Raw genomic sequence first — 15,028 nt, 5'->3', positions numbered from 1 at the left:
GAGAGCTGGGAAGCAGCCGTGCTCAGCCGGGCAGGCACCACCTGGGCAGGCTGCTTTAAAAAAACAAAGAGATGACTTTGCTGTATCTGAAACCTGGAAGATACATTTTCAGTGCTTACACTCAGCCCAGCCATCTGCGAAGTCTTCATTTACTGAAGACATGAAAGCCAGGGAGTGAATACACCTTTGGCAAACTCCTTGCACTATCGTATCTTCAGAGTTTACACGGTAAGTAAATGCGTATTCAAATCTAAAGTTCACTTGGTCTATGCTGGTTTTAACACTGCAAGGTTAAACATGGCTTTTGCATTAATGTAATGAGATGGGGAAAATCCAGACCACACCGAACCCACAGCCTTACCTAGCAGCTACAAACTCCTGGAGAGCCATTAGGAATTTAAGAGCAGCACAAATCCGCACAGATTTTGTTTACTCAACTGGCTCCTTTTTCTCCTTCTTTGAGTTATTCCTCCCTTCTTTGTAGCCATTATAAGCTACAGTCCTGGGGGAAAACGCATTGTGAATTCAGTCTAAATGCATTCTCTTCACTGGACTGGTCTTAATTTACAGCAATAAAATGAAGATCAGATGATGAGCCATAAAAATCAACCTGATGTGGAGAGCTACTGAAATAATACGCAATTTTATATCAAAATAATTGTGCCATTTGCATGTGAGTGCTTAAAACTATTTATAATTGCAGCAAGACTTAAATAAACCGTGGATTCCTAAATATATGAGGTAGATATTATGGTCGATGGTTATAGTGCAATGCAAGGAAAAAGAAGACACAAGACCTGAAACACTGCTAAGAAATACCTGCTGTCACTTACACCCTTTGAGAAGCGTAGGAGCTTTATCTTCTGTTTCCAAACTAGTTTTGCAGCCCAAACCGACCCGTGTGCGTTTCCAAACCTGGCCAGTTGGAAGTTTGCTGTGGACTCCTGTAAGCCCCCGCTCATCCCAGCTGCACAGCCAGGCGTGCTGCACGGCATCTGCATACAAAGCGTGCGCCACAGTGCAATTCTAGCGTTAATAATACCACGCTTCTACATAAGGAATTTGCACTTTAATAAAAGCATTGCAATTTTTGCTTCTAGCCCACGGGTCACCCGGGGTACGCTCAAAGGAGCGGAAGAAACTGCCAGCGGTCACGGAGGCGAAAGTCATTTTCCTGATGGTAATCACAGGTCTCAGACACGGCTCTGGGGCTTTGCAGGGCTCTGTCCCCCACCGGCAGCGGTTCCTCCTCCTCTCCAAGCACTCAGCATCTGCGCTCGGAACCTCTCCGGGGAGGGGGAACGGCTGTGGGATGTTTCCCGGGAGGTTTGCTCTTCTCCCTGCTCCAATGACCCTGGGAGGGAAGGAGCTCCAAAGCATCACTCCCCTCCGGGCTGGGACCTACCAGCCCACAACACTGGAAAGGTTTGAGTTAACCATCGGATTGAGAGTTTTATACTTGTTACACACCTTAATAATGTTTGCTAGCAGATATTTATTTAGGCAGAAAAGGGGGATGAGGAATTCTTTGTGCTGTAGTATTTTTATTGTGCCTTTTAATGTGTGTAATTGGTGTGCAGAGCCAATGGAGCGCAGCTCTGACCCTGGCTAAGCCGAGCCTGCGGACGCCTTTCCAGGAGGGGGAAGAGAGACATCCCACCGGAGCCACCGGAGCAACACACCCACCGCTGCGATGCAGTGCATTAGCAGCTCTTCAGTGATGCGCTTCGACAAGAACCCACAATTTCAGGCACACAGTGAAGAAAAAAGCCTTCGAACTGCTGATGAATTTTTAGCCGGCAGGATGTAATGTCCCTCTGCTGGAATGTGGCCAGGGCACTGCCTCAGTGCCGCCGGGGACACTGGAAGGTCCCACAGCCTGCAGCCTGGCAAGCAGCAGGACCCAGGCAACGGGCCAGAAAAAATCCCACGTTAAGACAAGGACTGACCAGACCACCCTGCACCAGGCTTGCTGTAAGCACAGGCCCCCACAAATCCGAGACGTACCCATTGCCCTGGGAGAAGGGAGCAGACAGGCAGCAGCATCGCGTGTCTTGCCAGCTTGGTCTCCTCCAGACCCTGCCTGCGCACTGGGGTTCATGCCGGTGCTGAGCGGGTAGCTGAGCACTGCGGCACGGCACCGGGGAGAGCTTGGCACTTCCTGGGTGGCCAGGAAAGGTCTTTGGTTGCTAAAGCTGCTCCAGACCTTGCAAAATGTGACACGCAATCCTTGCACGTCCACTGCTCAGCGACTGCAAACAGCCCTCTCTTCCCTCTCGCGCCCACAGCAGCAGGGCAGGTCCCCTCGCAGACCTGACTGAGCAGGGACGAGGTTCCCAGGCTGGCTCCCCCACACTTTAATTACGGCTGCCCGTCTTCAGAGACCCCGGCGGTACAGGCAGGAGCCCCAGCGTGGTGGTGGCACGGGCCTGGTGGCCATGAGTGGCCCATGAGACAGGGGTGGGCATCCCGCATCGGGCAGGAGGGATGGGTTTCCCCTCTGGGGGCCAGTGTCCAGCCTCTCTGCACCTTGCTCCAGGCTCTGCAGGATGAGCATGGACTATTAACTCCACCAGCTTGCCTTTGCAGTTAAAATTCTTTTGTTTAGGCTCGCACTGGAGCTAATGGTCAAAGCTGCCACCATCAATTATTTATGAACACAAATAGATAGTTGAGCTTCATAAATTGGGTCCCTCATGCCCCTGTGCGGGCAGAGCTCTCATAAAGGGCTATTTTTGAACTGCTGACGGCTCTGAATCGGCAGCGCCGTGGCTGGAGCCAGAGCTGAGCCCCAAGCCCTGTGCGGCTGAGCTCCCTGCCACCTCCTGGGCACGGAGCAGGCTCGGTGGGGAGCCGGGGTTCTCTGGGGAGAGGCTTCGCCCTGCGGCATGGGTGATGGCAAGGCTGCCAGGACAAGCATGGGAAGCCTGGTACAAGTCTCAGTTTGAGAAGTTGTTCTCTGTGGTAGTTGTGGCACATCCCAAATAGCCCCGTGTGCCAGGATCAGGGCTGGATCCACCTTACTGACAGCTTGAATCGGGCTGACAATAAATTTTAAAAAAATACAGCAAATTTGGAGGGAAAAGAACCCAGGCTGTGACCTTCTGATGGTCCGAAGCCTGCCAGCTCTCCTCCCATGCTGTGCATCGGAGGGAGGCAAAACCACATCCTTTGTTTTCAGCAGCGGTGCGGCAGACAGCAGTTCTCCAAGCCAAGCACAACAACTACATCATTTTCAAGGAAAGACTTGAAGTGATCCCCGATATTCTCCCCGAGCATCTGGGCAGGCTCACCAGTGGGACTGAATGGGAGCATTAAAGAGGACAAAAGGGAACAGCCCCTCTCCCTTCCGTGCCTTCTGTGCGCGGGAGGCAGCCGAGGCTGTCCCCGGCGGTGACAGCAGAGGTGACGGCTGGGAAGGTCCCATCCGCCTGATGCCACGATCCGACAGGGAGGCAGCGAAATGGGATTTAACAAATGCAAAGCAGAGGTTTGCTCATGCAAACGCCGCGGGAGCGCACCTGAGTCCTAATATTTGCAGATGTTCCCCGGTGAACATATTTATTCCCTCAACTTGGTCTTTTGTATTCCAATTGGGGCTTTGAGGTGGAACGGCTCCAGAAACATGCCGTTTGATGAAAAGCCCCCCGAGCTGGCTCCTCTCCCGCCCCCACCCCTGTCAGAGCTGTAGTAGCTGTCTCTCTATTTTACATAATCCCGGTGGCACCAGGAGCTCCTGGCAGCCGGGGGAGGCAGCTCCGGGGCCAGGCAGGATCCTGAGAGCGGAGTGGGAGCCACGGGCAGCCCTGCCAGGGGGGCGGCAGCAGCGCTGAGGGTCAAAAGGGGGGAGCAGCTATCCGTATTTTTAGCGTAAAGCAAGGGGCAGCTGCGCTAGCATGTCATTTTAAGTAACGCACACTGTATAGCTCAGCATCAGGGACATAATTCAAGCAGAAAATGAATTGGGAAGGACTTCAGTTTCAATTGGAAGGGAGCTGAGGACTTTACAGGATTATTGTTGCAGCTGTTGGGAAAAGTCTTTGGCTTCTCCGGCCACTGGATTTCCCTCGGACTGAGGAACCAGGCGCAGAGATGAACACGAAATATCAGCTCCATCACCGTTGGTAGGTGTCTTCCCTAACTAAAGGTTATCTCAATTCAGCAGCATCGCAGCTGAGCCTGGAGGTTTAGTCAGCTCTTCCTCCAAATTCCCCTTCACTTCTTCTCTTGGGGGAGAAATCAGCTCTAGATATGGAGAGATTTGGGAGCAGAAACAGGGATTAGTCATAAAGATAAAATATCAGCCTTGTCACAAACGAGATGCTATTCCTGATGCAATTCCCCAGGTCTCAGGCAGCCAAAGCTGGGGGAGCCGTCAGGGCTGCGCTGAACACCAGCGGGAGAATTCAGCCCTCCGTATTGAAACCTTATCTAGAAATAAGCCAGAAAGGATTTACAATGGCCCAACTTTGGAGGCTGCAGGAGCGTTTGTGTCATGTGGGCAGCAAAGAATTGCAATTACTTAGCGTGTCGGCACACTGATAGCGCCGGGAGCCCGTGGGAAATCAGCAGAGATAACTTCTGACAATTAGTACACAGTGTCCATAAGCCTAACAAGCAGAAGCCCCAACTCAGTAACAGGTCATGTCTTCGAATGACGTGATCAAAGACACGTTTCCCTCAGATGTGCTTGTGACGGAAACTGAGGCAGGGAGGCACAATGGCTTGGACAGGGCTGCAGGAGGGGAGAGGGGTCACAGGGAGCTCCCAGCTGGCAATGCTCCATCGGCCCGTACTCCACTTGGGAGGCTGCGGATATCGGATTAAATGGCAAGTTATATTGATTTTGAGAGGTTCCTCCCTTTGGGCACAACCCACCGCCATCCCCCAAATACTGCCCTCCCCACAGCTGGGGCCATCCGGGAGCTGGGACTGTCACCCCACAGGAGCTCCCCAGAGCACTGAGCCTACCCCAGCTGGCTCTGGGAGATATTAATCAGCATTTCTGCTCTCACCGCAAGCGCTACCCGGACCTCTCCTGCTGCCGACACCGTGCTGATGAGCAAGCGGCAGGAGCGTGCAAAGCTCCTGCTAAAAGTTGGTCATGGCTGAACGGCAGGAACAAGCAGTCAGAAAGGCTGGGCTTCTACGCGGGCAAAGCCTCTGTGTTATTTATCAACCGTTCAAGCAACTCACGGCAAATTGCATCTGAGCATCCCATTCACTCTGCTTCCATACACCCTGTCTACGCAGTTTCTGGAGAGTGAATATTGAAATTTTCAGAACTACAGGATTGCCTAAACCAAGCCCTGCGCTGGGCTGCAGGCACACTTGAATTCCGTGTAACGGTGCTAAAGCCAGCTTGGCTTTGCGTCAGCCCCCATACCCTAAAATCAGCGTAACAGCAAAACTGCAACCCAGCCCGGCACCACTCCCTTGGAGTGGGTACAGCTGGCCCCACAGGAGCATCCGCCACTATTCCATGGACTGGGAAGAAGCACGGCTAAAGTTGCTTGGAGCCCTGTGCCCCTCACTGCTGTCCTCATGCCTGTGGGGATCCCCTCGCTCCGGCCACTGGGAGCTCTGTGCAGGGCTGCTCATGGGGGCAGAGCATCCCCAGGCTGTTTCCTTTTCCCAGTCCCAGCAACGTCACCCGTTAGTGGCTGGAAAGGGACATCCTGAACAGGCAGAAGCCAGACGCCAAAGTCATAGAAACCCTTCTCATTTTCAGCTGAAGGCACGACAGAGAAGCTTATCAGCTACCCACACCAAGCACTTCAGGCTGAAGTCACAGCCGTTCATTATTTTTCCTGCCTAGATTAGGAGGAATAAAAATCTGTAAGATGCATGAGGCATTTTACATGAATGCCTGTGATATTTTTTTTCCCTGCATTTCACCTAAAATTGGCTCTGATCTCATCTTCACTAAGCAAACCAGGTGAAAAGTCAGTAAGCGATCACCATGACGAAATGATACCTAAGGCAGATCCTTTTTTTCGCTCCATACAGCATACTGCAAATGAACTTTTCCTGTCCAGCCTCAACCGTGCTTTGCTAATTGATTTTTATGCTCATTAGTACCAATACAAGTTATATTGAGCACTTAATAGAAACCATCTTAACACAGCTATCGTAAATTCACGATGTTGTATATCATCTACCCAGGCAAGTGATTTTTTTTTGTATATATGCCTGCAAAAACATTAACACCCAAAAGCTATTCAGCTTTATTCAGTTTAAAAAAATCTATTAATAACCTCAGTATAGAGCTCCTCTGCAAAATCAGATGCATCCAGGCAGGCAATTCTTTAGAGGCAAAGTAAAGAGCTATTACACTGCAACGTAACAAAGAACAATACCGTGACCATACCTATATTTCATGCCCGTTTGCTTTGCGGTGGATTCTTTTAATGAAATGTGGTGCTGAGGGGTAAATGTCCCCAAACTGCGAGCAATAATAGCCACTGTCCGAAATTTTGCCCGGGCTGCATTCACTACGTTCGGGGTAGTGGTGTTCTGCTTGCTGATGAGTCTGTCTTCACCATTTCGACTCTTCAAGTTGTGGTCTGTGCAGGCAATGGACACTTGCATCGCGCCCTCGGTACTCCTTCAGTCACTGTCCAGAGCCCCCGGCCGCCCCCACGCCGGCCACAGGCTGCCCAGCAGCGCGGGGCTCGGTCCCAAAGGCAGCCGAGGAAAACTGCCGACCCTGAACTCACAGAAGTAGCCGAGGCAGCGGGGGTCTCCAGGAGAGCCGGGCTGCCTCCCTGCGATACCAGGAGGAGAGAAGCCCTGAACTTGACAAAGCAATCGCCAGCGCAGGTCTCGGCTCACTCTCAGCTCTCCCCTTGCGATATTTGCTGCTGCTTAGACACAAGCATCCATCCAGTCAGGTGCGTTCAGAAACATAAAGCTGTTCCTTCATGGTGAACCGCCCGCAACAGCCGCCGCTCTGCCTTGATGCAGCCTTGCTCCTGCGTGCCGGCTTTAAATCGATGCAGGCATGCTGCGAGCGCTGGCCCGCGAACTGCTGAGCAGGCACAGCCTCGCCGCCCGAAGAACCATCCACTCGCCAGCCGCTCTCTAAGGACCAGCGATATCCATGGGTTCTCCTTTGCCCAGTGCGGCAGCCCGCTACATCCCCGCGCCGGGGCTGGCTCTGCGGCGGCTCCCGGGATGGCCCCGGCTAGAGCTGCGGGAAGCCCGGGAACGGGCCTCCTTTGTGCTCAGGGGGAAGGCAGGCGTTTCAGGCAGATGTCTCCCGTAAAAATAGCTGCCGGCATCGCTAAGCGAGGAGAGGACCTCTTATAGCAGGGAACAATTCGATGTTAAAATGGGCTAATTGTGAGAAGGGAAAAAAAAAAAGGGGGGGGGGGAGGGAGACAAAAATGGCTCTGCTAGAGCGTGCCAGTGAGTTAACACGTTAATCCCATGTTTCTGGCACCCGGAGCCGCCGCCTGCAGACCCACGCTGGCAGCAGTGCCAGGGTTAATCCCCTCTCCCCCCAGCATCGCCAGAGGAATAAACTGCAGCGCAAAGTCTGTGAAGCGAACGGTCCCTGTCCCTGGCTGCCGTGGGGGCTGCAGCCAGAGCAGGGAGCCCAGTGCAGAGCCCCCGCTGCCCACCACCGTGTGTCACCTCTCCCGGAGCACTGGCCTTGGGCACAGAGGGCAGGGGCAGCCTAGGGGGGGGGCTGGGCTGGTGAGCTGCTCCCCGGAGCGGTGTGGGGGTGAGGCAGGGATGGGGGTGGTTGGGAGTCACCCCTGGGACCCCTGCCCTTTGCTGCCACCCAGCAGAGAGGTCCTGGGGGAGGACAGGCGGTGAGCAGCGGTTTGGGTGCACCCTGGGTGCAGACCCCCGGGAGAAGGTGCCCACGGGGTGTGCATGGGTGGCAGCACTGAGCAGGTGGGTGGGAGAGGGCTGGGGTTGCCCGCTGTCCCTTCCCCAGCCTGGCACAGGCCGGTGAGAAAAGTTCCACAGGGGTTCCCCACACCCCACTCCTAAATCTGCCCTTAGACCACCAGGAGGGCTGGGGTGAGGGTGGGAACACCTCCGGGGTCCTCTCACCCACCCACTGCTCATGGTCCAGGCTGCCCAGGACCCTGTCCCCTTGGGGTGTGAGTATTTCCCAGGCTGGAGACCCCCCAGCCTTTCCACTGACCTGCCGTGCTCTCTCCTGCTCATGGCACACCAAGGTAGGGCAGGAGCAGAAGCAATAAGAGAGAAGCTGGAGGTGCTGGTGTGGCCATGACGACCTGTTTTGAACTCGGGCTGACAAACCTCTGACTTCCTCCCCTGCAGCGGGGGCACAGCACGGTTTTCTCCCCCACAGCCATCCTGCTGAGGAGGGGGAGCGCGGGAGCGGCTGGGTGGGCAGCCGGCAGCCAGCCAAGGCCACCCACCACCCAGGGTGACAGGGTGAATAGCTTCTGATGATCTCTTTGCAGTTCATTCATCTAATGGCTCATTAACACTTATGCAGCACATTTCTTTGAGGCAGATCTGGGGGGTGGAAGTCAGAAAGCTAAGTAATAACTAGCTGAACTAACTGCTGCGAGGCTGTGTTTCAGACACAAGATTTAGCTCTGAGAGAGTTTCCAAACACCTAATCAGTAAGTTAGTGTTGCATATCACAAATAAATGCTGTTAGATACGCAGAAAAGAGTGTGTCGTCTGGGGGCACAAGCCACAGGGTCACTGACACCAAGGTGCCCCATGGTGGGGCCTCATCCAGGACATCCTCTGTGTCTCCATGGGACTGGGGGATGTGGCTGGCACGTTGGTGGTGGCACCCACGGGTCTCTGCCTTGGCAGTGCAGTCAGCCCAAGTAAGCAGACTAAGCACTCACCCAGCTTTTGGAGCCCAGCTTTGCCTTTCAGAGACCAAAACAAGGTTGACAAAACTGGGATAATTTCTCTTTCTGATGGATATGCAGCAACCTCTTGCTGGGCACGGATGTTTCAAGGAAGAAGACGTGGTTTTATATCTTGCTCTATACATGTCTGAAAAGTTCCTGTCGCAGCCAGCCGTTGGCTCTGCCGGTGCTGCCAAGCAGCGTGACTTGATCCTGGGGACGTGGCTGGGTACCATCACGCAGGTCCTGGTCACCGTCCCAAATGCCACTGCTGCCCACTCCCTGGGGTGTCCACCCAGGGAGGGACAGAAAGGAACAGTCACATTCTGCACTGGCACATCCCGCAGAGCATATTAACTCAAGCCGCTTAGCTTCAGAGGGGTTACAGTCTCTGCCAAAGAAATATGTATTTAAATACGGGATTTATTTCATTTCCCTGAACAAGATAATCACTTCTAGACTAAAACGTTAGAATAACATAATTTTGTATCATGAAAATCCCGAGATTATAAAACAAGAGATACGTGACAGCCTCGGTGGAGGAGGGTGCTGGGGTGTGGTGGCAGCTCAGGCTCAGCCACGAGCCCCTGGCCAGGCTCTCCCTGCCGCTTCAGTGCCACCAAACCGCTACAGACCCAGCTATTTGCCAAGACCTACGTATGCATTTCCCCCTCTGAGGAAGACGACAATCGCTCATTAAACAACTTCCTTAAAATGCTTCATCAAGCAAATCTGTTTTAACACAGATGCCCAGGACCATGCTGGCTTTGCCTTTCCTGTGATCCCCGTTAACCCCCACCCCAGGAGCCGCTGCATCCATCCCGGGGTCCAAAATAGAGACAAGAGCCAAACACAGACAAGCAGGATGCTCTGGCAAGTGCAGAAGCCAGGAGATGTTTTGCTCCTACACAAATACACGTCTCGATGCCCTGGGCAGTCTGTTTCTTTGCCCAGGACCTTGCAGGGGTGGGATGACGAGCATCGCTGCAGCCAGCAGAATGGAAACTTCCAAAAAGCAAAAAAAAAAAAAAAACTTGATTCAGACCAGGTCTGGTCCCTGCGGAGGCATGGTGGGGGGCTGGGGCCGTGCAGCCCAGTGGGTGATGAAGGCAGCCCTTCCCCGGTGATCCCTGCAGGCAGGGCTGGCAGTGCCAGGGCACAGCGGGTCTCTGCTCCTGGGGCCGGGCAGCAGCACGGCTCTGGCTCTAAGGAGTGGGGAAAAGATGCTTCTGCAGCCCAAAACATAAAAATAAACCAAGGTCCTTCAGTCTGGGTTGGATGAAACATTTCAAGCTGATGCAGACCCAGCCCTCTGGCACGGCTCAAGCTGAACGCACTGTTTGCTTCTTGCTTTTTTCTTTTCCTTTTTTTTTTTTTTTTTTTTAATTTCACCTTCTGGTGAAACGACTTTGAAACTTTATGCCAAGTCTGGCTTGAGAATTCGCCTGATGGCTGTTTACACTAATTACTCTGCCGCGCCATTCTACCAAAGCAGAGCATTTCACTGGACAAATATCAATTAGCGTCTCATTCGTTTCATTAAATTTAAGCTTATTGCCAGCTAAACCTGTATTTTTGGTAATACCAATATGCTGTATATAAATTCTGGCAGGCTCTGTCAGTCTTTTAAGATGGCAGGTCTTCATTTCATGCCCTTCTTGAGCTCAGACCTAAGCAGGAGGCTGTATTCATGGTAGCCACAGATGTTAATTAAACCATAGGCACTGCACAGGCAGTGAGGCCAAGGCAGCTGGTGAGCATGGGGTAAAAGGTAGAGCAGATCACCTCTGCCTCCCTCCATCCCTGCGTCGTTCATGCTTTACTAAGTAAAACCTTTTTAGGAAAGAATTTTCATCACCAGCTGCAAAGTTCACGTTTCTACCTAAAAAAGTAAAGTGGAAATTTTCATTGATCTATATAAAAAAAAAAAAAAAAAAATCTAATTTTTCACATAAATAATCTGAGTATTTCTCAATCTTTAACCTTAATTTCTTACAAAATTGCCTTATAAATTTTGAGAGCTGATAAAACAAATCTGAAGAGCTGATAAAGCAAATCTGTCCCAGTTATCTCCCTGGGACGAGGCACTGGGGCTCTGTGCCCGAGCGGGTGAGCACCCAGGAAAGCCACTCGACTCTCTGCACCCCCCTCACTGCTGCAGGGACCTCGGCAGCTCCCCGGCTCCCCTTTAATCACATTTGTGCTTTGCAAGGGAGTGGGATTGGCACATCTGCAAGGACACGTGGGGGCTGTGAGCCGGGCAGTGACCATGGGATGTTCTCCATGAATCACAACATAATTAGGGCACGTTTTCACCTTATTTCAGTGGGAGGTTTATGCACCGTGGAAGACGCCGCATGGTGTTTGGCTGCAGGTTGCAGTGCGGAGGAGAGCTGGACACCAACCACATGCAGCCAGTTACATAAACCCACATCCCTGCATGCCAACCAGCAATCCAGGTCACCAATAATGATGCCATCCCAGCCAGTTTAAGCTCCTTAACTGAAATTATTCAACGTTGACAGAAGATATCAACTTAATGCAGCAGTGAACGTAGCACCGTCAGTGCCAATGTCAGCTGAGCCCCTCGGCAAAGTTTCTTTGCTGGAAGCCTCCCTTTTTAGCAATGTGTCATGGTTTAACCCCAGACAGCAACCAGGACCATGCAGCCCGTGTCTGCATATAGACCATATACTGGGGGGAGTATGGTTAAGGATAGTTTCCAGCGCCCTTGGGGGCTGCGCCGAGAGCACCAGCCGCTTGCACCAGGTTACACTTGCACAGCCACAAGCCTCTCCCAGGGCTTGTGGAGGGACTTTGCCAAGCTGGTGTCCCCACTGGGCGCTGGGGACCTCCTGTGAGCTGGGGACAGCAGGTGCCAGCAAGCCAGGTGCCTGGGATGTGAATCTGGAGGAGCCCTGGGATGCCGAGCATCCCCACGCCTGCCTGCATGCCCGTACCCCGCAGCTGAAGCTTGTGCTGACCCTGGGGCAGCGTTCCCATGGCAGGTCGAGGGCATTTACTCCATGGCACAAAGCAGCTGTCTGCTTTTCCCACTGGGGGCTGCTGGTTGCCTGAGCCCCATCTCTTCCAGGACATCCCCTGGGCCAGCCCCACGGATGGTCCCTGAGGGCGGTGGGCAGGGAGGCAGGGCTTTAGGAGGGGGACACAGCTCAAACCGCTTTTGTTCCCGATACCACCGCGATGCTATGCATAAGCAGAAGTTCGCGGTTATTGTTGCTCACTACAGCAGTGCAAATGATCGGCGTTGCATCACCACTGCATAATTACATGCAACATTAAATGCAAAGTCTGAACCATTTTCCCAGTGCCGCAGAAGCAGCCGCTCCCCGCCAGCGGCCACCCGGGCCGGGCTGACAGCAACTCTCCTTGTGGGACCTCATCTGGGTGGCCTCACCAGCAACCCTCACACCAGTAAAACCGGCACCTAACCTGCCTCTTGGGTGCAAAATGCAGCCCAGTACTGGCCACTGCATCACCTCTACGCTGGCAGCTTTCCCTCTGCTCCCTACGGGGAAGAGACCTGCCCTCTGCACCCACGGCCAGAGCAGGGCCAGAGACCGGTGAGATGCAGCAGAACAGCCAAAGTCACCAATTCCAGGCTAGGGGCATATTACAAACATTTCAGCATTCGTGATAGAGTTTTAATCACATTGGACATTTTGACAGGTGCTCAGCGGGACTTTGCATGCAATGTAACTGGATCAGCCAAACTCCAGAAAGCTGCATGGAAGCACCAAAAATTCATCTGGCAATGCCGAGGTGGCAGGATCCTGCTCCAGAAGCAGGGCCTGGGGAATGCAGGGTTCTGCCCATGGAGCTTTTCCACCTGAAAAACGCCCTTTATTTTATTTAACAGACCAGACCTTGCTACTGCAACCAGAGTCTGTCCACAGCTGCCTTTCCAAAACCCAGAGCAGATGTTCCAGGCAGTAGTCTCCAAGACTGGCGTTCATGAGAATTATGTTAACACACTGTCACAAATCCTTGATTTTCAGACTGCCATACGATAACTCTCCCACAGCACAGCAGGACACACTCAGGGAAATTCTGTGTTATGTCCCAATAAAAGTTTCATTGGGCCATAAAAGCTCTGATTATAAATACAGCCCGCGCGCATCTCTCAGCCGTTTCACTCCATCTCAATAGCTGTTTGAAAACAGGTTTCCTGCTGGGCTAATTACTTATGATTGCAGCAGTTCCGTTACATCTCCGTAAATTGGGCTGATATGGACACTGGCGAGATAACGAGCGCGGCCACCCAGGAGAGTGGGGAGAAGAGCCCAGGAGCGAGCTGGCATTAGGACGCATCTCCCTAAAGGGTTTTTGTGATATTAATTTCAATTAACAGCCAAGGCCCTACTGCAGTGGGATGCTCACCCGCTCAGCTGAGGAGTGGTCCCATCTGAAGCAGCAGCGACGAACCCCGCAGCGATTTGTAGCTCTCTCAGGGCGTATCTAAACCCACAAGGAACATTTATTTTTGACAACAAAACTGGAAGCTTGGCAAGGAAACGAGCTGCATAACAAAAGCACTGCGCTTATCTAGCAAACAGTCGTCATATTTTCACTGGTTTCCACATGAAAAACTTAATTTGCATTTGTAATTGCACTTGAGGAAGACTGATCAAAATTCCCATTAAATGTTTTTTTAGTTAAAACGCATCCATTCTGGCAGGTTTTCAGCCCAGCTCTGCCTGCCTCCGACAGCACATGAGATTTGTTATCAGCTCCAGCCCCGTGCCCAGAGGGCTCCATCCTCCCAGAAGGGACTGAAATCGGGAATGTACCGGTGCGGGCAAATGGGGCCAGGCTGCTGGCCCTGCTGACACGTGCAATGTGTTAAGCCTGGGGTATAAATAAGGCAGCATCATCCCAGCCCCGGGGAGAGACTCCGTGCAAAACTGTGAACGCTGCCCTGCTCTTGCGCAGAGATAATCCCCACGTCCGCGTTACAGATTCTTCAGGATGCGATGAAACGATAACCGAATCAAAACCGCCATGAAAAATACACTAGCTTTGCTTAATTCTAATTAGAATTGAGCCAGATACCAGCAGGGTATTAAATGTGTGAGACGGCTTCCCTGCGGGCAGCGCTGCCGGGAGTTCCTGCTCTGCCCGAGCGGGAGCTGAGCCCCCAGAGCAGGGACCCTCGGCTATGGCCTCCCCACGGCTGCGCCAGGGCTCCCTGCGGAAAAGGGCCTTTAAAAATAAGCAGCACCAAAGGAGAAAATATGTCTGTTCCAACTTCCTAAACCCACCAGGTGTCAGAGCCCCCCTCCTCTTCTTTTTTTTTGTTTTTTTTTTTTGCATGCATTTCTATATGATATACACAATCTGTACATCCTATAGAGATCCACTCACAGGGAACTCATGAACAAGCTCCCACTTAATTTTCAAGCCCCCCAGGTGTCCGAGGCACCCGCATGCCAGCCCTGCGGATGCTCATCGGCTGCACCAGGAGCACCCACTGAGAGCCGACAGCACCCCCGGTACAGCCATCGGGCACCGGGGGAGCCGCCTGCTACCGAAGCATTTTGCAATGGTTATCCAGCTCCACACAACATTAAATAAATTGTCACTTAATAGGACGTGAAAGAATCAATACTGAAACCGAGACCCAGAGCTTCCATGTCTTACAAAGAGGATGTAACCTACTGGGCGCCCAATTCAATTAACCAGTCACTTATCCCTGCAGATGGAAAACATCCACCAGCTTATTGCCTATCACCCTATTAACTGCACTACTCCCCACTCCAAACCAGGTAATTTAATTTTTCCACGTTATCTATTTCATTTCTCAGATGACTGAAAGCCAGTGGCTTACAAGATGGGCTCCAGAAACGACCATTATATTAATGCATTGTAATACATCGAACATGATTAAATGTGATTAAAGCACTTAGAGCTGCACAAAGCTCCATTGCACAGTACAAGAGGTTTTCTTGCTTTTTGTCCCCCACCTTCTATGCGAGGCTGGAGCCCCTGGCACGGGTATCCGCTTACTGAGCGGTGCATCCCAGGCCTGGAGGAGAGGAGCATCCCCAGCAGCAGCAGTGTGGTCCTGGGAGCCTGGCAATATCTGCACGGTGGCCGTGCCAGGCTCAGCGACAGCAGACAGCACGTGGCGGCAGGTTGCTCACCACTTTTCT

The 15,028-nt window shown here is 52.5% G+C and overlaps 1 protein-coding gene across 3 annotated transcripts in view; it reads right to left on the bottom strand.

The window, feature by feature from the left end:
* The window catches only part of KCNAB1 (potassium voltage-gated channel subfamily A regulatory beta subunit 1), a 74,064-nt gene that overhangs the window by 45,022 nt on the left and 14,014 nt on the right, over positions 1-15,028 (bottom strand). The window contains exon 1 of one of the 3 annotated variants that reach the window (XM_063339099.1): positions 6,371-7,551. The exons of the other annotated variants lie outside the window; for them this stretch is intronic. Coding sequence (XP_063195169.1) covers positions 6,371-6,591 — 221 coding nt within the window. The 5' untranslated portion in view covers positions 6,592-7,551. Of the gene's footprint in view, positions 1-6,370; positions 7,552-15,028 lie in introns of those variants that run through there. 3 annotated transcript variants of the gene reach the window in all.

This window comes from Chroicocephalus ridibundus, chromosome 6 (assembly GCF_963924245.1).
Source record: "Chroicocephalus ridibundus chromosome 6, bChrRid1.1, whole genome shotgun sequence".
Lineage (NCBI taxonomy): Eukaryota > Metazoa > Chordata > Aves > Charadriiformes > Laridae > Chroicocephalus > Chroicocephalus ridibundus.
Note: the sequence above shows the minus strand (reverse complement) of the source record. Positions and strands in the feature narration are given on the sequence as shown.